The sequence below is a fragment of the Ornithorhynchus anatinus genome, chromosome 7, assembly GCF_004115215.2.
Source record: "Ornithorhynchus anatinus isolate Pmale09 chromosome 7, mOrnAna1.pri.v4, whole genome shotgun sequence".
Lineage (NCBI taxonomy): Eukaryota > Metazoa > Chordata > Mammalia > Monotremata > Ornithorhynchidae > Ornithorhynchus > Ornithorhynchus anatinus.
Genome location: NC_041734.1, coordinates 40,047,337 through 40,069,329, shown reverse-complemented (window position 1 = coordinate 40,069,329; position 21,993 = coordinate 40,047,337). Strand labels below are relative to the sequence as shown.

The following is a 21,993-nucleotide window of genomic DNA, read 5'->3' as shown; positions in this document are numbered from 1 at the left end:
AGGAACTGGATACTGAAAGAGTGGAGGGAAGAGAAACAGCGTGGCTCAATGACACAGGCCTGGGTCAGAGGACCTGGGTTCAAATCATGGCTCTGTCACTTGCCTGCTGTGGGACCTTGGTCACTCACTTGATTTTTCCACATCTCCATTTCCTCATCTGTAAAGTGTACGGTGAATACCCGTTCTTCCTCCTCACACTGTGAGACCTTATGGGACAGAGTCTGTGTCTTGCCTACCACATATCTACACAATGCCTAGTATGGTGCTTGGCCCAAAGTAAACACTTCAATACCATAACTCTTAGGGAAAAACAGAAGGAAGTAGAGGGGATATTTTACGGGAAAAGCAGCTGGACAGAGCTAAGCGTGGAACCTGGGGAAGGCTGTGGTGGTGGCTGCTATAGTGTCACTGTGACTGGACTCTGAGCCTCGAAGAGCCTGCAGTTCTGTTCCTCCTGCCACAGCACCCTACTAACCTTGGTTTCTGTTCCCATGCTGTCTTCGTGTTTTGTTTCATCTCTCCTTATGCATCTGTTGCCAGTCATTCATTCAGTCGTATTTATTAAGAATTTACTGTATGCAAAGCAATGTACTAAACACTTGGGAGAGTACAATACAACAATGTAACAGACACATTCCCTGCCCACAGTGAGTTTACAGTCTAGAGGGGTGACAGATAAAATTACAGCTATGTACATAAGTGCCGTGGGGGTGGGCGGGGGGCATGAATAAAGGAAGCAAGTCGAAACGACGAAGAAGGTAGTGAGAGAAGAGGAAAGGAGGTTAGGGAAGGCCTCTTGGAGGAGAGGTGCCTTCAACAAACTTTCAAGATGAGGAGAGTAATTGTCTATCAGATATGAGGTGTTCATTCATTGAATCGTATTTATTGTGTGATTACTATGTGCAGAGCACTCTACTGAGCGCTTGGAATGTACAATTTGGCAACAGATAGAGACAATCCCTCATAGCCTTATACTCTTTCCCCGCCTGTAATTTATTTTAATATCTCTCTAGCCCTGTAGACTATAAGCTCCTTATGGGTAGGGATCATGCCTACCAACTCTATTGCATTATACATTTCCGAGTGCTTAGAACAATGCTCTGCACACAGTAAGCCCTCAATAAATACTATTAATTAATCAATAGGGCTTAAAATACTATCATCTTTATTATTAAAGGAAGCTAGTGTTGGAACGTCATAACTTACATGTTGTGCCCCTGAAATACGGTTTTAATTTAGAAATATTGTAATTACTGTTTGTAGCCGGGCTTAATTAGTTAAGCCAAAGGCTACCTGCACCAAATCACCTAGCCGCACATCCACAGAAAGAAGTCCCGCAGTATGCCTCAGTATGCTTTGATGGTTGAATTTTAACCTGTTTTCTTTGTGGTTTGGAGTATATTTCTCTGTCCTCCACTAACTTGTGTGTGGTCCTAGGCTCTTTTCCGAACATGCCTTTCGCATAATTATCCCAGGACCTAGTGGGGTCAATTCTCCCATAACAGGTGTTTTCCCTAAGCATTTTGGCTATAAAACTGTTCACTCGAAGACACATGCCAATATGGGATGCAATGCAATGTAGGAAGGATAGGTTGAATCTATCTTTTACCAGTTAAGGAGCAAATACTCCAGCACAGCTTCTCAACATACTGTTCTTCAAGAACAAATTTGCGCCTTGAAGGGGAACTGACTGTATAGTGCTTGGCACAGTGTAAATGTGGAACAAAGGTCAGGGATAATAACCATTTCCAAGTTCCAAAAGACTCGTCACCTTCCTTGTGGTAAAAGTCATTGCTTCTGGAAATCAGATTGGCAGGATTTGCTTTCGTGAGGAATTGCCGCTACCAATTACGTACTAGAGATCATCTTCAATCTAGAGTTTTGTGTCTGTGTAATATTTTCACCAAAGGGCCCTATAAAGATACAAATCCTAGAGGGTCCAAACGTGGCTAATAGTTTTACTCATTTAAATGCTTACCTTTATAAAAAGCCCCTGAACGTATTTTTTCATTCTATCTACTGTGAACCCCATGGTGGACGGGGCTATGCTCCATCTAATTCACTTATATCTTACCCAGGGCTTAGAATAGTGCTTTTCAAATAGCATAATAATAACAGTAGTAATATCACCTCACTAATTCTTGGCTTTACAGCTGGTGTCGAGCACTATAAGAAAAGTGTGGATACAGTCCAGGAAAGAGGAATGATCCTTCTCACTGTTTTATCCTAGTGCCTGACTCATACATTTGCAAACACAAACATTCTCCTCCCCAAAGTCCGATCATCTATAGACTGTAATCTCCTCTTGGGCAAAGATCATGTCTAACAACTCCATTGTACCGTAATAATAATGTTGGTATTTGTTAAGCGCTTACTATGTGCAGAGCACTGTTCTAAGCGCTGGGGTAGATACAGGGTCATCAGGTTGTCCCACGTGAGGCTCACAGTGAATCCCCATTTTACAGATGAGGTAACTGAGGCACAGAGAAGTGAAGTGACTTGCCCACAGTCACACAGCTGACAAGTGGCAGAGCTGGGATTCGAACCCGTGACCTCTGACTCTCAAGCCCGGGCTCTTTCCACTGAGCCACGCTGCTTCTCTAGCCACACTGCTTCTCTACTGTGCCACCCTAAGTATTTGGTACAATGCTGTACACACAGTAAGTGCTCAGTAAATACCAATGATTGATGATGACCTGAACTTCTGCTCTTGCTAGACAACCCAAGTTTCTCTAGACTGTAAGATCGTCCTCTAGACTGTGGGCAGGGAATCTGTCTATTATATTGCTTATTGCACTCTCCCAAGTACTTTGTACAGTGCTCTGCACACAGGAGGTGCTCAATAAATACAATTGACTGACTAGAATGGGTTTCAGTATCACCTTTAAAACAGAACCTAGGACTATTTTTTAACTCTCTTGCAGAGTGCCAACCCCTAGGCCATGCTCATGTGGGATCCTTTCATGAACACTATGTGGCCACAATCCTGACAGACACAGGGGAAACGGAAGACCTGCACTAAGTGGCTTATAGAGAAGCAGCGTGGCTCAGTGGAAAGAGCCCGGGCTTGGGAGTCAGAGGTCGTGAGTTCGAATTCCGCCTCTGCCACTTGTCAGCTGTGTGACTGTGGGCAAGTCACTTCACTTCTCTGTGCCTCAGTTACCTCATCTGGAAAATGGGAATTAAGACTGTGAGCCCCACGTGGGGCAACCTGATTACCCTTTATCTACCCCAGTGCTTAGAACAGTGCTCTGCACATAGTAAGTGCTTAACAAATACCAACTTTTTTTTTCCACTTTTTTCTTTCAATTTCTCCTCCTCCCCCATGACCTGATGCTATCAGTCCTGCACACTCATACGCCTCTGTTACTCCTTTCCTTCCCATAACTTTATTCCTCCTCTTGTAGGTCTTCCCTATAGTAGCTCCGCGGCAAATCCTCTCCCACGTTCCGTGATCGGGAGCGATAATCAGAGTAGCAAGTGAAACGATCAGTGGCGCTGTTGGCTTAAACCGGCTGGAACACTAAGTAACTCATTAATCGGTTGGTTTTTTGAGGGGTTACTTTTCTATTAACTTCTTAACACGAGGTTAGCCCGATTATTTGGTTCTGTCATCTTACAAATGGACAACTGAACATAGCTTTCTCTCTACCAGCTGGAATACCTCCAGATGTAAACATCTGTGTTTAAGGCCCTTAGCTTCCAAAAACAATTCCCCAAAGTTGAAGATGACTCCTTGCACATTTTTAGGAAATAGCATCCTTTGTTGAAATATCCACTTTCTGTTGCCTTTGCCTAGATAGGTTTTTAAGAAATTTTAAGTGAAAATCTCAAAATGTATGTCTGTCCATAATCAGAACTGGTGAATGTGCATAGAGGAAGAATAGGTCTCTGACATTTGGATTTTCCAAAGGAATCCAGATGCCAATTTCAATTTAAAACACACACTATTATTTACAGCAACCTTGCAAACAACAACCCACCCATTCTCAGGGAAACGTTGTGTGGCCTAGTGGATAGAGTACGGGCCTGGGAATCAGAAGGACTTGGGTTCTAATTCTGGTTCTGTCATCTGTTGGCTGTGTGATCTTGGGCAAGTCACTTAACTTCTCTGTGCCTCAGTTACCAAGCAGTGTGGCTTAGTGGAAAGAGCACGGGCTTGGGAGTCAGAGGTCGTGGGTTCTAATCCCAGCTCCACCACTTGTCTGCTGTGTGACCTTAGGCAAGTCACTTATCTTCTCTGTGCCTCAGTTACCTCATCTGTAAAAATGGGGATTAAAAAATATGAGCCCCACGAGGGACATTCTGATTACCCTGTATCTACCCCAGTGCTTAGAACAGTGCTCTGCACATAGTAAGCACTTAACAAATACCATAATTATTACTTATGTTCTCTGTACCTCAGTAACCTCATCTGTAAAATGGGGATTAAGACTGTGAGTCCCATGTGGGACATGGACTGAGTCCAACCTGATTACCTTGTATCTATCCCAGGTGCTAAGAACAGCACCTGGCACAGAGTAAGCGTTTAACAAATACCATTTAAAAAAAAGTTCAAAGAAAGCTCCATATTGCAGGAGATAAAGTGGACATGTAGTTATTCAGTGTTTGGAAGGAAAAATGCAGGTCCAGTTTCTTGCTCTACCCCTTCCTCATCCTCAACTCCTGGAAGGCATTAGGAGGATGGGAATTAGGTCTGGACAATGCCTTTCCCTACCAACCAAACACCAATTATTCATTCAATAGTATTTATTGAGCGCTTACTATGTGCAGAGCACTGTACTAAGCTCTTGGAATGTACAAATCGGTAACAGATAGAGACAGTCCCTGCCCTTTGACGGGCTTACGGTCTAATCGGGGGAGACGGACAGACGAGAACAATAGCAATAAATAGAATCAAGGGGATGAATTATTTGGCCCTAATCTCCAGCAGAGTACCCTGGCCAGGGGAGAGGCCCGAGAATCATGAGGATTATTGAACAAGATTATCTTTGAAATGATGCTACCCCTGAAGGCTGTTCAGATTGTTAGCTTCATTTTTAGGGCTCACATAACTTTTCCAGAAGAGGTCTCAGGTGAAAGCTTTCTGAGTGTTCCAGAAAAAAAACTCTCTCCTAAAAATGGAGGTTAATCTTCATAGAGTGCTCTAAGTTAAAGTCACATTCATTTGAAGTTTCTGAAAGCTACCAGAACACTGGAGACACCTCACTTTTAATTTGACATGTATATAATCCTCAAAGAGGGACACATTTCCATTTGAACAATAAAATAAATTGTGGTATTTGTTTAGTGCTTACTATGTGCCAGACACTGTACTAAGCGCTAGAGTGGATGCAAACTAATGGGAATGGACACAGTCCCTGTCCCACATGGGGTGCACAGTCTCAATCCTCATTTTACAGATGAGGTAACCGAGGCCCAGTGAAGTGACTTGCCTAAGGTCAAACAGACAAGTGGCAGAGCTGGGATTAGAACCTGTGACCTTCTGACTCCCAGATCCCTGCTCTCTCTAGTACGCCATGCAGTTTCTCAACTAGTTTCCATTTGAAAGGAGCTGAAACCATTTGAAACAGGAAATAATTAGTAAGGAATGAAGGGACACATTTTGTATGTTCTTCACTATTCTTTGGTTTAGTATCAGTGGCATTTATGGAGCACCCACTCGCTGCAGTGCACTATCCTAGGAGCTCAGGAAGTGCAGATTAAAGAAGTGGCCCATGCCTTTCCTGAAAGTCATAGTGTATTAATCCTGGTGCCAGCTCCCCTGACTGGGATTCCCTGTATCCTTTCCCTTTGACTACATTTATTTTGCCTCCATGTGCCCCTGTCCTGGATCTGGACAGTACTCCCTACTGAGAGCTCACCTCCTCCAGGAGGCCTTCCCAGACTGACCTCCCCCTTTCCCTCTGCTCCCCCCCCACACTGCTCTTCTCCCCTTTCCCTTCCCTCAGCACTGTGCTCATTTGTATATATTATTTATTACCCTATTTATTTTGTTAGGGAAGTGTATATCTCCTTGATTCTATTTATCTTGATGATGCTGTCCTGTTTTGGTTTTGTTCTGTTTTGCTTTGCCATCTGTCTCCCCCTTTTAGACTGTGAGCCCATCATTGGGCAGGGATTGTCTCTTATCTGTTGCCGAATTGTACATTCCAAGCACTTAGTACAGTGCTCTGCACATAGTAAGCATTCAATAATTACTCTTGAATGAATGAATCTGCCATCTGCAATCCTAAACTCTCCACAAAGCCAAATAAAAGATCTTAGAGATCCCCAAATCTAGATCCTAGAAAGGACATGCCAGGGTGCAGGAGATATGGTTCAGGTGCAACAGGAAATTAAATGACATATTTCCTGTTGGCTGGGTTTACTCCCTCAGGTATTATATTTGCTGTGAAAAGTAAAAAGGACAGGGGAACAGGTGGAGGAAAGCAGAGAAGGAAGGCAAAAGGTGGTGCAGCAGAGAGAAAAAAACAGCAAAAGTAAAAACTAAAGTAGAGGGACTGATTTGTGCCCTGTCCTTTTTGGATACAGCCTAAGATGCCTTTAAATCCAGTTGTTGTTTTCTGAAAAAAATGCAGAGCCCAATTTCCATAAGAAAGCCCTCCACGATTGATTGATGTATTGATTGATCGATCAATTGAATACCACAGCATGAGTTAGACATGGGAAGCAATGTGACCTAGTGGGAAGAGCAGTGGCCTGGGACTCAAAGGCCTGCGTTCTAATCCCAGCTCGACCACTTGTCTGCTGTGTGACCATGGGTAAATGATTTAACTTCTCTGTGCCACAGTAGTTTTGGGCACATAGGAAGCACTTAAATACCATTATTATTATTCCCTCATCTGTAAAATACAGATTCAGTGCCTATTCTCAGTACTACTTAGACTATGAGCCCCATGTAGGTCAGGGACGGTGTCCAACCTAATTACTGGAATCTACCCCAGTACTTAATACAGGGCTGGCACATTAGTGCTTAACATATATTATTATTGTTATTTTGAGCTTTCCTTAGTGCAGAGTTTCACGAGAATGTGGAAAGTGAGTGGCACTAAGAGTCAGGAGATCTGGATTCCAATCCCAGCTCTGCCACTTATCTGCTGTTTGATGTTGGTCACATTGCTTCTTTGTGCCTTAGTGTTCTCCTCTGTAAAATGGGGATAAAATCCCTATTCTCCCTCCTTCTTAAACAGTGAGCCTCTTGTGAGATAGGAGCTATGTCTAATCTGAAGATTTTGTATATGTCCCAGTGCTTGGAACGATATAAGCACCTAATAATTGCTATTGTAGTAATATAATACTATAATGATAATAGAAATGGAATGTACTAAGCATTGCTGAAAGATATGATAAAGTTTCAGTCATGATTCCTTGACAAAGGAGAGTGATAATCTTGATGGGGGAAAGGAGAATAGGGTAGACAAGGAAAAATAAAAGTAGTATTTTTGGTTAAAAAAAAAAAAAGAGCAATAGGAAAAATGTAAGTGAACTCTTCCCTGTTTGAGTCAGGGCAGTCCTAAGTTAAAATTGGTGGGGGAAGCTAGGGAAGTGTAATTGAAGGGAGGAAGTGGGAAGGGAAGACTCGAGATTGGGATGGGAGTGGAAGTGTCTTCTTTGTGTTCAGTCAGTCATTGGTATTTTATTCATTCAATCATATTTATTGAGCGCTTACTGTGTGCAGAGCACCATACTGAATACTTGGAAAGTACTATACAGCAATAAAGAGAGACAATGCCTGCCCACAACGGGCTTCCAGTCTGAGGGTTGGGGGGGGTGGAGTGGTGTGTGTGATGGACATCAACACTAGAAAAGAGGCAGCATTATAAATAAATAGAATTATGGATATATACATATATACATAAGTGCTGTGGTATTTATTTAGCGCTTACTGTGTGCAGTGTACACAGTAAGAGGATGGGAAAAGACCAAACAGCAGAGTTGGTGCACGTGATCCCCACCCACTTGAAGCTTCAACAAATCTTTCCTATTTCATCTCCAACACCCCAAATCCACCAGCCACATCTCTGCCACTTAGTGATTTGGGTCCATCCTCAGTATTTGTATATTTATTTGTTTAGTGTAAGGTGTTCATGAGAATGCCCCACTTCTCTGTGTTACACCTCCCTAAGCACTTAGCACAGCCATTGTACCCAGTGAATGTTCGGTAAATGTTCATTTTACTCTTGACCAGTGCCATTTAATCCCTCTTGTGCCTCAGTTTCCTTATCTAAAAATAGGAATACCCGTTTCTTTTTCTTTTATTTCAGTCTGAAGAAAAGGGAAGGAGAACTGTAGGAACATGAAGTTTCTAATAAACGAAAAGTGCTAGAATATAGGTAGTTGATTCCCTCTCATCGTGTCCCGGGTGGGATTATTTCTGCTTTTCAAATTGGACCCACTGAGTCCTGAATGACAGGTACAGAATTATTCCTCTAGTAGGCTGTCATCTGCAGCCCTTTCCATTGTTCCTCAGTTAATATTTTGCTTTCCTTCAGTATGGGACTTTCTTTTAGGATTGGTTTGTGGCGCAACCGAAGAAATTTTATTTTTATCCTTGTCGACCTCCCTGCCTCCCAATTTCTCCCCACTATAGTCCATATTTCATTACGATCCCTAGATCTTTTTTGTATGAAAACATTCAGTCCAGGTTTCCCTATTCCTCAAAGAACTCCAGCGGGTACCCATCCATCTCCACGTCAAAGAGAAGAAGTGTCTGTAACCCTCTCACTACAGCCACATACTTGACTCCTCTAATGCCAGCCTATTCACAGTACCTCATCTGCTCGCCACTGACCTCTTGCCCTCGTCCTCCCTCTGACTTGGAATTCCCTCCCACTTTATATGTGATAGATCACTACTCTCCCATCTTGAAAGCCGTAACAAAATGTCTCCTCCAAGAGGCCTTCTCTGACTAGCTTTCATTTCCTTCCCCTATTTGCCCTTCCTTCTGCATCATATCTGCACTTGTCTGTACCCTTTAAGAACTTTGATATTCACCCCACGTTCAGCTCCACGACACTTATGTGCATATCTTTATACTCTTCCATTTCCCCTATCTGTAATTTATTTTAATGTCTGCCTTCCCCTCACTAGACTTGAGGCAGAGATCATAGCTATCAAGTTTATTGTACTATACTCCCCCAAGCATTTATGTACAATGCTCTGCACAGAGTAAACCCTCCATATATGCAATTGTGTTTTTCTGTGGTATGATTGACTGGATGGATTTGTGACTAAGTTAACTGGAGGAGGCTGCCTTAATTAAGATGAATAAGTCCATCTCTTGAATTTCTTTGCTCTTAAAGCAAGATAACTTGCCCTTGCCTGCTCCAAATAAACCCCTTTTGGGTAAGGCAGGTCCGTTGCTCTAGAACTCTGGGTAGAGGTTCGTTTTGCTTCCTGGAACCTTATCATTGAAGTCCGTTTTGAATGAGATGGTACTGTCCTTCTTTGAACCTCTCACATTATGACCCATTTCAGTATTTTGATCATTAACATTAAGACTGAAGACTGATCATTTATAATTAAGATGTGAATTCAGTGGCCGTTGGATCAAGCTACATCGAAAAGGAGCTAAGGTGCCTTATATGCTACAAGTAGGCATAATGAAGTCAGAACTCTGCTGGAGATGATTATTCTCAAAAACGTCCTGAACTACTCGAAACTCAAAATAATTTGATGCGAAAAACTTTCACATTTGCCAAGAAAACATTTCCTGTGAAAGGAAAGAGTGAAGAGGGTGTGCTTGCGAGCTCTCCCAAGCAATTTTCCAGAGTTGTTCAGACAGGTTTTTAAAATGAAAAATGCTTGCTATGTATTCAATAAATGGGATCCTGGCCACTGAAGCATCTCCTCTAGAAGTGTGGAGGAGGAGCACCGGGCTAGGCGATGATCCGTAGTGTGTGTTTAATGCCCAAGAAACGTTCTGGGAATTGATCAGTAGAAAGCACAACATGAGAACAGTGAAATCTTCCAATGTGAGCATCCTCTATCCTTAGCGCGATTGTGTATGACTAGAAAGCCCGTCACAATTGTGGAAGAACACACGAAAAACCACTCTTCATAGCTCTTTAGGAACATTAAACAGTCCTGGCTGCAGGCGAGCATTTTTTATAAAAGGAAGAATCCAAGTTATTTTAACTGTCAGAGGGTAACAAGTTAAAGCCTTTTTTTTAATTCAAAATTTACCACAAGCCAGTGGCCAAAGGCCAAGGATTTCACGCCAAGTTTCAGTTTGGAACCTCCTTGAACATGTATTTACAATGGAATGGCTGAGCGACAATGCTATACTGTGTTAGAACATGAACTCCACACTTAGGGATTTTTCAGGAAACAGAAAACCTTTTTATAAAATGATCCATCCCTGCTTTAAGCCTTTCTCTTAATGTAGGAGTATATCTTGACCTCTTTTCTGGCCCTGGTGTAAAAGAGAACTTTGTTCGGTGGGGAGTTGGAAAGGTGGGGTGTGTTTGTTAATATATGAACTGAGAAGGGGCACCCACAAGTTTTAACCATTTTACATGATTGTATTTATAATCATAGAGCATCTAGTCAAGAAAGAGTTAAAGGTTTTGGCTAAGGTATGAGCAGGTAGTAAACAGCAGAAAGCTCATCGAAACTTGGAGTGACAGTTCAGAGTTGCTAATTCTCAGATGACTTCGCCTCTCTTTTGGCAATTTTTTTTTTCTCTCCTCTATTTTTTTTTTCTCTCCTCTGGCTGGCTTTGGTTTAAGGCTCAGGGAAACCCTTCAGGTAGGCTTGCGAACGGTTCCCATACTCCGGGCGAACTGCCTTTTCTGCCCTGGAGACCCGGACTTGTTTTGGGGAGAGGAATCAGTGAATGGGGAAGGCAGGCTGTAAAGAGGGAGGGCTGACTTGGGATTTGACTAGCCACACCTCCGTCAGTTTTGTTGCTCACTTTGGAGGGTTATGCACGCTTTTCAGAGCTGCAGAGGATAGATCGGTGCAAATCGTCCTGCACAGACCACCTCTGCTGCAGGCAGAAATCTTGTTTCTTGATTCTCCAAGTCTATTTTTCTTCCTTTTTTGATGGCTTCACCTGCGACTAGTTTGAGACGTCTCCTCCTGCTCACCTACTGTTTCGCTCTCTCAGAGACACAGTTTCTCGGTTTAAATTTCTGGTCTGCTCCAACCGTGAAGCTAACAACCACCCCCTCGACAGAGAGCACCACGCCCACCCAGCGGGCCACAGAGCCACCTGCCACTTCTGCAAGTCCTGCGAGCGAGGCACCTCGAACCACCCCGGCGACACTGCCGCCAGCGAAATCCCCGGATCTATTTCCTCTCCGGGAGTCGGAGGCCGATGAAGGCGGCACCGCGCCCCCCACGACGACCCCCTCTCCCAAGCCGGAAGAAAGAGAGGAAAATATTGCCGGCGTGGGCGCTCAGATCCTAAACGTGGCTCAGGGCATCCGGAGTTTCTTGAAACTGTGGGATGAGAAGACCACAGCCGGCCCAGCTCCGGTCACCCCTACCCCGTCCTCTGCTCCCGGGACGGAGCCGGAACCCCAGGCCATTCAGAATGGGACGGCTGCTCCGGCGGAGGATGCGGAAAGCCCGACGGACGTGGGTTGGACAGAGGCCCAAGCCCCGTCCAGGGCGACTCCATCTCCTCTGGAGCAGAACGGGACAGGCATGCTCTTAACGAAGCCTTCCGCTCCTCCCCCAGGTAGTGCATCTTTTCCATTTTCACCAGGTGGCCCTGCTCCAGCAGCTCCTCGGGAACCCTTTCCGGGGGAAATGCAAGAAGGCACCGGCGCCCCAGGGCATGGAGCTTCCCCGGGAAGAGAGAGATCTCCCCCCAAAGCTACCTCTCCGCACCTGCCGGAATCGCAGAGCCACAGCGGCAAGCGTGAGGGGCTTCCATCCCCACTGGTGGCGGGCGCTTGGGGAAGCCTGCTCTCCCGCTCTCCTTCACCTTCCGAGCTGCCGGCCCCTCCCGGAGGCAGTGCCCACCAAGGGCCTGAACGGAACGGCGGCCCATTTTTGCAGGACGGTGGTCCTCCCGGTGGCCGTCCTAGACTAGTCGTAGCCGGCACCCGTGGGAACGATAGCCATTCTGTCTCTAATGCAAATGCGGCTAATTCTGTGGGATTCTCTCCTGCCAGTAATTCTGAATCTCTTGGGTCTGATTTACTAACCACCACTTTAAGCGCTGGTAGCGGGGCGGACGGTTCCTCCTCGCCCCAAGTGACTCCATCCGCGGGCCACTGCTGGCCCGTACCAGCTGACTGGTCCATTTGCAGACGTCTGGGCATTGAGCGTTTCTGGCTACCCAATTATCTCAATCACAGCAGTGACTTGCAGATACGGGAGGCTTTGCATGAGTGGGAGGGGCTTCTCCGATCGCAGTGTCACCGCTTGTTGGAGTGGTTTTTCTGCTTGGTGCTGGTTCCTCAATGTAACGCTTCTCTTCCGATAATGCCTCCGCCATGCCGGGAGTTCTGTGAGGCCCTGAGAGATTTCTGTTGGATTCATTTGAAAGAGGGCCAGCTCCCAATCTCGTGCGAGTCTCTCCCTGCTGAGGAAGATGAGTATTCTTGTGTGTTTATCAATGTTTCTGCAGGTAATTGCTAGGGGCAATGGGGTTCCCCCCATCTTTCCCCACGCTCCCCCCTCCCCCATTTCCTCACCACCAGGTAAGATCGGTCACCTCCTTGTTGCAGAAACGTCAACTATTCTGCCAGCCCCCAAAACCCTGTCTTGGCTTGCCCTCTAGCAAAGAGTTGGGTGAGGATTGGTCAACGTGGGTTTGAGGAAGCGATTTTTCTGCGCTGACTGAAGGACACTTCAGTCAGAGCACCGCCAACATGGGTTTGATGGGGTCTGGGTGGTGTGTGTCGGGAGGACCATCCCTGCTGAAAACTCCTGCTCTCACCTTACTGGGGATGCTTCACTTATTATCCTAGAAAGCACAGCCTGAAGCGTGACGGGAAGCAGGCAAGCAGCCGGGCGACATTCCTCCCCTAGACAAGGAAAAGGCAGCATCACTGATTTCAGACTGGTGTGGAGGACTGTTCCAATCTTGCAAACTTTATGATTCCTCCCATTGATATTCCTGAATCTTTAACCAACTTGTCCCTTAGCATATTCTGGTAGCTCGAACCTTGGCCCTGGCATTTATGCCTTGGCAACAAACCCTATAGATTTGGTAGCATGAACTGATTGCCAGAGGAGGGTGGCACTTCAGGTTTTAACGGCAAGGGCAGTGACTGCCCTTACCAAAAAGATGGGCCACACAAGCATGGACTTTGGAGGTAAATGGTAAAACAAACAAAAAAATCAGTCTTCCATGCTCTTTTCTCCCTCTGTTCTCAGATCTGTTAAGAGCTTGCTTCTGGGAGTTTAAAAGAGATTTGAAAGACAAATCTTCTCTCCTTTATGGTTTTATAGAACAGGGAAAGAGGTCATATTTCATTTAATAATTTATTATATCCTGATCCCCTGTGGCATAAGTTGTTAGAGACCCGTGGTCCTGGCCTGATAGACTATAGATGTGCCTTTCTGGTCTCTCCGCAGGCTCTTGGGTCCTCCGCTGGGTTGTCTTGACCAATCTTAAGGATCAGAGAGCAACTTCCCAGAGCCCTTTCTCATGGTATCTTAGTAAATGATGTTCTTGTGGTATGTGTGTAGGGGAGGGAATATCTGAAATAACCCCATAAATGAACCTAACACTCTGCAGATTTCAGGTTTTCAGCACTTTGAGATATCCCCAACTCTCTCCTCTGTTCCTTATCCCTTCTAAGATTTCATTTAAAGATGAATTTCAATTTGGCAGTAGCAGATGGGTCTTCATGGTTTCCTCATGGTCAGCCAGAAGCTGACTCAGCCTAACACTTCCAAGTCCAGTGGATGTACTTGAATATCACAGGCATTACGAGGAACTCTGGCACTCTTACCTAGTGGCAAGATCACGGGTTTGGGAGTCAGAGGACGGGGGTTCTAATTCCAGTTCCACCACTTGTCTGCTGTGTGACCTCGAGCAAGTCACCTAACTCCTCTGTTCCTCAGTTACCTCATCTGTAAAATAGAGATTAAGACTGTGAGCCCCTTGTGGGGCAGGGACTGTGTCCAATCTGATTACCTTGTATTTACCCCAGTACTTAGAACAGTGCTTGGCACATAGTAAGTACTAAAGAAATACAATTATAATCATCGTTATTATTTTTATTATTAATGCCACCAAGTCTTTGAGGCATCCTGTGTCTGGGCAGCACTGGGTTGCAGGCAATGTTGGAAAGATGTGGGAATAAGCGGGAACTTGGCTCAGGTGTATGAAACGTTACGATATGAAACTTTTTCTGCCGTGATGACGGTGGTGAGAAGTGGCACCCCCTTGCACGAGGCCCCGGGTTGGGAGGGTCAGCAGCCCCCAGCCCCATCCCTAACCCCTACTAGTCTTCTGGCCACCAGCAGCCATCCTCTCTACCTCTGCTGGCCGGATGCTGGCCTGGCCTAGGACCTGGTATGGGTGATCCAGGCCCTTCCCCTGGCAGCAGCCTGATGCCCTTTCACTGCCAGAGGTAGAAACCAAGATGTGGAAGGGATGGAGTCTTCCAGGGAAAAGGGAGAGACCCTGGGTCTGTGAGAAAGGGGCCGACCCAGCCCTATAGCCCTCGCGCAAGCCAGGGCTCCCTCCGGGCTCTGGGGAGAATGTCTATATGAAATTAAGGGCATTCCAGTTTGAAATTATTTTTAGATTTACCCCTGGGTGCAGGGAGAGTGAAAAGAATCATATCACAGCTGTATGTGTGTATTTTGAAACTTCAAATTCTTGATTTCTGACATCGCTTTTAGCAGAATAGCAGCGGCTTGTTTTGGGTCCATGCTTTCATAGCTCTTTTTCATCAAAATGACTAAAGATTTTGGTTAGAGTAGATGGGCAAATTGTATTCCCCAGTTGGTGGGATAGCTTAGTGTAAATGATGAGCTTCTAGGAAATACCTGAATTTCTTGGGATATACTTCCAGGGCTCACACACATCAAGTTGTCAAAATCCAGGAAGGTTGCAATGCAAGATACTTTACCTTACAGTAAGATGAATTTCTGAGTAATATTTCTGGGAAAGATTTTCACGTTCCCCCTGCAATTCATTGCATTCCTCCACTAAAGTTAGAAGTTGTTGAGCTGGACAAAATCATCACTTGCCAGTGGGTGCAATTTAACAGTGGCATTGCTCATATTCCATACACGTTCCCTGTCTTTGCTGCTCTTTCGGTCGGAGTTCTGAAGAGAGCGGGAAGTACTCTGGATATGCAGCTGCATGGAAGGGATACGTTTGCCATGTTGGGGACGGAGCTCAGGCTGTCTCTTGCATCTAAGGAGGGAAGTGCCCGGAGGTCAGTCTGTTTTTTAACAGTCCACTTGAAGGCCAAGAGTAGAACGTTGACCTGTTTCTGACATCGTGACCTGCGGCAGACCCCTCGATTGCCTTTGTTACTCCAGAGATAAAGGGAACCCAAGATTGGTTTACCTCCTTATTAAGGCCTGACAGAAAATTCACAACCACCATATCCGCCCCCCCCCCCCCCACTCCAACTGAAAACCAAACGCTGAACATTGGAAATAGAGGGGGAGAGTGGGATGGGAGTCATAGGAGTCTCTCCCACTGAAATCCAGTAGTGGCAGCCCTGTGGGTTATCTCTGTGTTAAGTGAAGGGGTTGAGTGTTCTTAACTTTGCTTTCAGAGGAGAAACTGTGAATATTTATGAGAAAGACACATCCAAAGGCCCATAATTCAAAACTCTTGACCTCTGTCTCCATTTAATATACTGTTTCTTCAATCCATTGAAACAATATTATAAATTAAGTCTTTCAAGCCCTAGGGATGGGATTGATTTGAGTTGTGTAAACTTAATTAGGGGGTTAGCAACTTGAGCAGAATTTGGCCCATTATCATCCTGGGAAACAACTCTGGAGCCCAGACCAATAGATTTGTTCATTCATTGATTCATTTATTCCATCATATTTATTGAACACTCACTATGTGCAGAACACTGTATTGAGCTCTTGGGAGAGTACAGTACAGCAATAAATAGACACACTCCCTGCCTACAGTGAGCTTACAGTCTAGAGGGGGGCACAGACATCAATACAAATTCATAAAATTACAGATATGTACCTGAGTGCCGTGGGGCTGGGAGGGAGGAAGAGCAAAGGGAGCAAGTCAGGGTGATGCAGAAGGGAGTGGGAAATGAGGAAAAGTGGGACTTAGTCTCGGGAGGCCTCTTGGAGGAGTTGTGCCTTCAATAAGGCTTCAAACGGGGCAAGAGTAATTGTTCGATTTGAGGAGGAAGGAGGTCCCAGGCCAGAGGCAGGACATGGGCTTGGGGTTGGCAGCAAGACAGGTGAGTTTTGAGGCACGGTGAGAAGGTTAGCACTAGAGGAGCTGAGTGTGCAGGCTGGGTTGTAGGAGAGAAAGGAGGTGAAGTAGGCAGAGTCAAGGTGGTGGAGTGCTTCAAAACCAATGAGGAGGAGCTTTTGTTTGACATGGAGGTGAAAGGGCAACGTCTGGAGTTTTTTAATAATAATAATAATGTTGGTGTTTGTTAAGCGCTTACTATGTACAGAGCACTGTTCTAAGCGCTGGGATAGATACAGGGTAATCAGGTTGTCCCACGTGAGGCTCACAGTTAATCCCCATTTTACAGATGAGGTAACTGAGGTACAGAGAAGTTAAGTGACTTGCCCGCAGTCACACAGCTGACAAGTGGCAGAGCTGGGATTCGAACCCATGACCTCTGACTCCCAAGCCCGGGTTCTCTCCACTGAGCCACGCTGCTTCTCATTTTACATAATGTGTCTTATGATGCTGTTGAATAGACTGTTTTTAAGTGAGTCTGAGACTTGGAAGGGTTTTTTTTTGTGTGCGTTTTGAAGGACCTAGAACATTTTCCAAACTTTCATCTGTGAAATCCCTTTATTTTACCAGTCTATTTGTTTTATTAGACTGGTAGCCCCATCTGGGATAGGGGCTGTAACCAACCTGATTATCCTTTAGCTTCCCCAGTGCTCAGCACATAGTAAGCGCTTAACAAGTACCACAATTAATTGAGTGAAATGGCTGGACTTTGGAGCTTAACTACCCAAATTGTACATTCCAAGCGCTTAGTACAGTGCTCTTGGGAGAGTACAATTCAGCAATAAATAGACACACTCCCTGCCTACAACGAGCGCTCAATAAATACTATTGAATGAATGAATGAACTACCTAACTACACCAAGGAAAAGTAAGCTTCATGGGAGCACATTAGGCTGTCTGGACTTAACCGGCACATCAGAATAATCTCCTTCCTGGATCTCCTTCCTGTGCATCCTTGAAGGCTGAGATTATTCAAAGTTAATGTTTACAGAGGGCAGTGATTTTGGTCCATTTCCTATATATGTCTTTCCCCGCTCCAGTCTCTTCTTCATTCCGGATCATTTTCCTGCAGAAACACTCTGGGTATTTTACTCCCCTCCTTAAAAACCTCCAGTGGTTGCCTATCAACCTCGGCATAAAACAAAAACTTCTCACTCTAGACTTTGAGGGTCTCCATCACTTTGCCCCCTCCTACCTCTCCTCCCTTCTCTCTTTCCACTGGCCACCCCGCACGCTCCGCTCCTCTGCCACCCACCTCCTCACCGTCCCTCGTTCTCACCTATCCCGCCGACTTCCCCTGGGCCACGTCCTCCCGCTGTCCTGGAACGCCCTCCCTCCTCACCTCCGCCAAACTCTCTTCCCCTCTTCAAAGCCCTACTGAGACCTCACCTCCTCCAAGAGGCCTTCCCAGACTGAGCTTCCCCTTTTCCCTCTGCTCCCTCTGCTGCCTCTCTACCTCCCTTCACCTCCCCTCAGCTAAGCCCCCTTCCCCCCTTTCCCTCTGCTCCTCCCCCTCTTCCTTCCCCTCCGCACTGTGCTCGTCTGCTCATTTGTAGATATTTTTATTACCCTATTTATTTTGTTAATGAGGTGTACATCCCCTTGATTCTATTTGTTGCTATTAAGTTGTTTTTGTCCGTCTGTCTCCCCCAATTAGACTGTAAGCCTGTCAATGGGCAGGGACTGTCCCTATCTGTTATCGAATTATACATTCCAAGCGCTTAGTACAGTGCTTTGCAAATAGTAAACGCTTAATAAATACAATTGAATGAATGAATATTAGTATAACTCAGATGTTGAGTGTTTATCACAAAGTCATTTGCATGCATCAGGAATGTCTCACCAATCAACCAGCAGGAGGTTGGAGGAGAGAATCAGCCATTCAGGAACCTGAGAAGGGACCCTCCTGGAGGGAAGCCAGCAGAGACCCTGGCTTAGGTCTCTCTCATCTCCTTCCTGCTGCTCCTTCTAAAGGTGCACTGTGCTGCTGTCATTCATTCAGTCGTATTTATTGAGCACTTACTGTGTGCAGAGCACTGTACTAAGCACTTGGAAATTACAATTCAGCCTTTATATCTAATGTCCCACAGCTCTTTCCCTTGTTTTTACTTCCAGTCCATCATTGCCTAACTTGCCTTTGGGCTAATTTTGCATTTCTATATCCTTGGTGTCTTGCAAAATTCTATTCTTGAGTCATTACATCCTTGAATATAAAGCCCTTATAGTCTGAACATCTTGCAAAGAGTTAGAATCACTGAAGATGAGAGGAAAGGGATTTTACTGTGGTTGTAAAGATGTTCCTCTTTCCTTACGAGACATTTGACCTTCCCTTGCAGAGTTCTCAATAACAGAATTTCCCCAATAATAGAGTTACTGTTTGGTGCCCTCCTAAAGAATGTGTGCTACTGATGTCTTTGAGAAAGCTGAAGAATTCACTGTGGTCAGGGAGCATGTCTGTTAATTCTGTAGTACTCTCCCAAGAACTAGTTCAGTGGTCTGTACGTAGTAAGTGCTCAATAAATAAAATTAAGACATTATTGGTATCTTAGGAAAGCATTGAAAAGCAGCGTGACCAAGTGGAAAGAGCACAGACCTGGGAATCACAGGACCTGGGTTCTAATTTCGGCTCCACTGCTTGTCGGCTCTTTGACCTTGGGCAAAGCACTTAACTTTTCTGTGCCTCAGTTACCTCATCGATAAAATGGGAATTAAGACTGGGAGCCCCATGTGGGACATGGACGGTGTCCACCCTGATCATTTTGTATCTACTCCAGGGTTGGTGCAGTGTCTGGCACAAAGTAAGCCCTTAATAAATGCCATGAAGAAAAAACAATTCGGACAGAGGGTGGTGGTGGACGGAGGCTGGTAGAAAACGTGAGAACAGTCCCCATGCAAGGGTAACCTAATTTGCCTTCCTTCGGAGCTGTGGATGTGAGGCAGGATTCCAAACAGGGAATTAAAGAGCAGCAGCTGCCCAAAGGAAATCTTGAGACATTTCATCTGGGAACACATCTGCTTCTCTGCAAGGAAATTTTCTCTGGTGTTTTCCCTTTGTGCTTTATTTTATTTTATTTCAAAAGACAATGCAACTTCTGTTACCAGTTCGTCTGCTTCTGCTACTGTTCCCACCTGAAGACGTCTTTTCCCTCGTGGCTTTATTATTTTTGAGAAATCCAGTGATTATTGAATGTAAGAGCTTGAGGAGAGATCCAATTGAGAACAAGGAGAGAATAGTTCATCAATCATGGTATTTACTGAATGCTTATTGTGTACAGAGCAGTCTCCTAAGTGCTAGGGAGAGTACAATACCCAAGAAATGGGTAGACATGTCCTGCCCTCCCTCAAGGAACCTATAGTTCTAGTGAGGAAGATAGACATTAAATTCCAGATGGAGGAAGCATCAGACTGTGACAAATCTATGCATAAGTGGTGTTGGGAGGGTTGGTATCAAAATGCTTAACAGTTCAGATGTCAGGAGCTTTAGGTCTACCTCATTTAATAATTCAGTCTATTTATGCGAGTCTCACAGATTTGAACAGCTACAATAAGGGTAGGGTTGTCATAAATAAACTTTCACTCCAAATGTAGACATTCCTCTTTCAAGCGGCAGTTGCATTCTAACAAACCCCCTTCTCAACAAAAAGAACGTGTTGTATCAACATTTGTTTCGCTGAGCAAAGAGGAGTTAGGGTAAGGTGGATTGAGAACAATGGAGGTATAGTACATGGCTTTCAAAGCACTGGGTGAAATTCTTACAAAAGATGCAAAAGCCATTTAAAAATATACGAGGGAATTCCGCTATTGTACTTTACATTAAGGTGACTTCTAATACCAGACACTCCTTTTCCGGCCTAATGATGCATGGTACACATTTTACGTGACACACAAGTAGTGTAGTGACATCATCAAGAGGCCGCACATGAAAGATATCTTTATGGAAGTTCCCAGAGTCCACAGATTTGCTGTGTTTGTCCCTCAACCAATCACTCAATTATATTTATCGAGTGCTTATTGTGTGCAGAGCACTGTACCAAGATTTGGGAGAGTACAGTGTGACAGAGTTGGTAGATATGTTCCCTACCCACAAGGGAAGAAAAGTAATAAGGCCTAGTGGAAAGAACACGGGCCTGGGAGTCTGAGGACCTGGGTTCTAATTCCGGCTCTGCCCAATTGTTTTCTGTATGACCTTGGCCAAGTCACTTAACATCTCTGTGCCTCAATTCTCCTGTTCTCCCTCCTATTTAGACTGTGAGCCCCATGTGGGACAGGGACAGCATCCAACCTAATTAATTTGTTTCTCTCACAGTGTTTAGAACAGTGTTTGACACATAGTAAGCCCTTGACAAATACCATTCCCCATTTCATTCCCCTCCGGAGTCTTGTAAACGTTTACAAGACGTGGGTGCCGCTTCTGATCCGTGGAACTCGGTGGCAGGAGCTAAGAAGGTCATAGGTACTAATCCCAGCTCTACCACTTGTCTGCTGTGTGACCTTGGGCAAGCTACTTCACCTCTCTGGACCTCAGTTACCTCATCTGTAAAATGGGGATTGAGACTGTGAGCCCCATGAGGGACAGGGACTGTGTCCAACCCAATTAGCTTGCATCCATCCCAGCGCTTAGTACAGTGCCTGGCACATGGTAAGTGCTTAACAAATACCACAACTATCATTTATTATTTTTAGTAGCAGTAGTATGAAGTATCACCCTTGTCCTCAATGCTTTATGTTTTTATAGTATCTCTGGTGGGGTGATGAATTAACTGATCATTTCCATCATCCTAGAGGCATAACTGGATTTTTTTTGTCCATAGTGCAGATGGGAAAATCCGGTGAAAGCTCAGCACACAAGCAAAACACCTCCAAGTTTTGTGCCCGAGGGAAAGCTGAGGTTCTGGTTCACGGCGTGAAATTTCCTTCTGAGTCTCTGAGCTCCCGTTATCACATTGTTATCACCTGAATTTTCAACAAGCTCAGATAATCTGGTAAAAGCTCAAGCAAACAAGAAAACACCTCTAAATTTTGTACCGTTGTCTGAACTTTCTTACACATGAATAAGTGTTAATGCCAATTCATCGAGACTTAATTGGTTTACTTACGGTATTTCCTTTGCTTGTGCGAAGCAGAAGGCTCATCTCTTTCCTGCTCTGAAATTCAGTTTTCAGATTTTTTTAATCAACAAATCAAGTCAGATAGCTTTAGCTTTGGGATGACTGGGGGGGTCAAAAACCTGGATTTTGTCCACTCTTTGTGATGAACCAACAGCTGGAAGCCTTTCAGCCACCAGACTAGGTTTTAATCATCCTTGGATGGTGCAACTGGGAAGTCGTAGGTCGTATGAGCTGTAGGAATAGCCGTTTTCCAGAAAACGGCATGGATTCTGCAACAGAGTGATTGCATCAGGTTGCACACTTGCTGGCATTAACTTATTCATCAGTCAGTCGATGGTAATTATCGAGCACTTACTGTGTACAGAGCACTGTACTAAGTGCTTGGAAGAGCCCAATATAACAAAATGAGACCATTTTCCCAGCATCCAGAGGACACATATAGTACACTAAGTGTTGAGACTAGAAAACCTTGAGCAAAGAACTTGAGATGAATCCCAGTTCTGG

At 44.9% G+C, this 21,993-nt stretch overlaps 1 protein-coding gene across 3 annotated transcripts in view; it reads left to right on the top strand.

Moving 5' to 3' along the window:
• The window catches only part of COL18A1 (collagen type XVIII alpha 1 chain), a 253,843-nt gene that overhangs the window by 133,038 nt on the left and 98,812 nt on the right, over positions 1-21,993 (top strand). The window contains exon 1 of one of the 3 annotated variants that reach the window (XM_039912630.1): positions 10,933-11,689. The exons of 1 other annotated variant lie outside the window; for it this stretch is intronic. In XM_039912630.1, the coding sequence (XP_039768564.1) occupies positions 11,050-11,689 (640 nt within the window). In that variant the 5' untranslated portion in view covers positions 10,933-11,049. Of the gene's footprint in view, positions 1-10,932; positions 11,690-11,745; positions 12,587-21,993 lie in introns of those variants that run through there. One more of the 3 variants, XM_039912629.1, reaches the window with a different exon arrangement.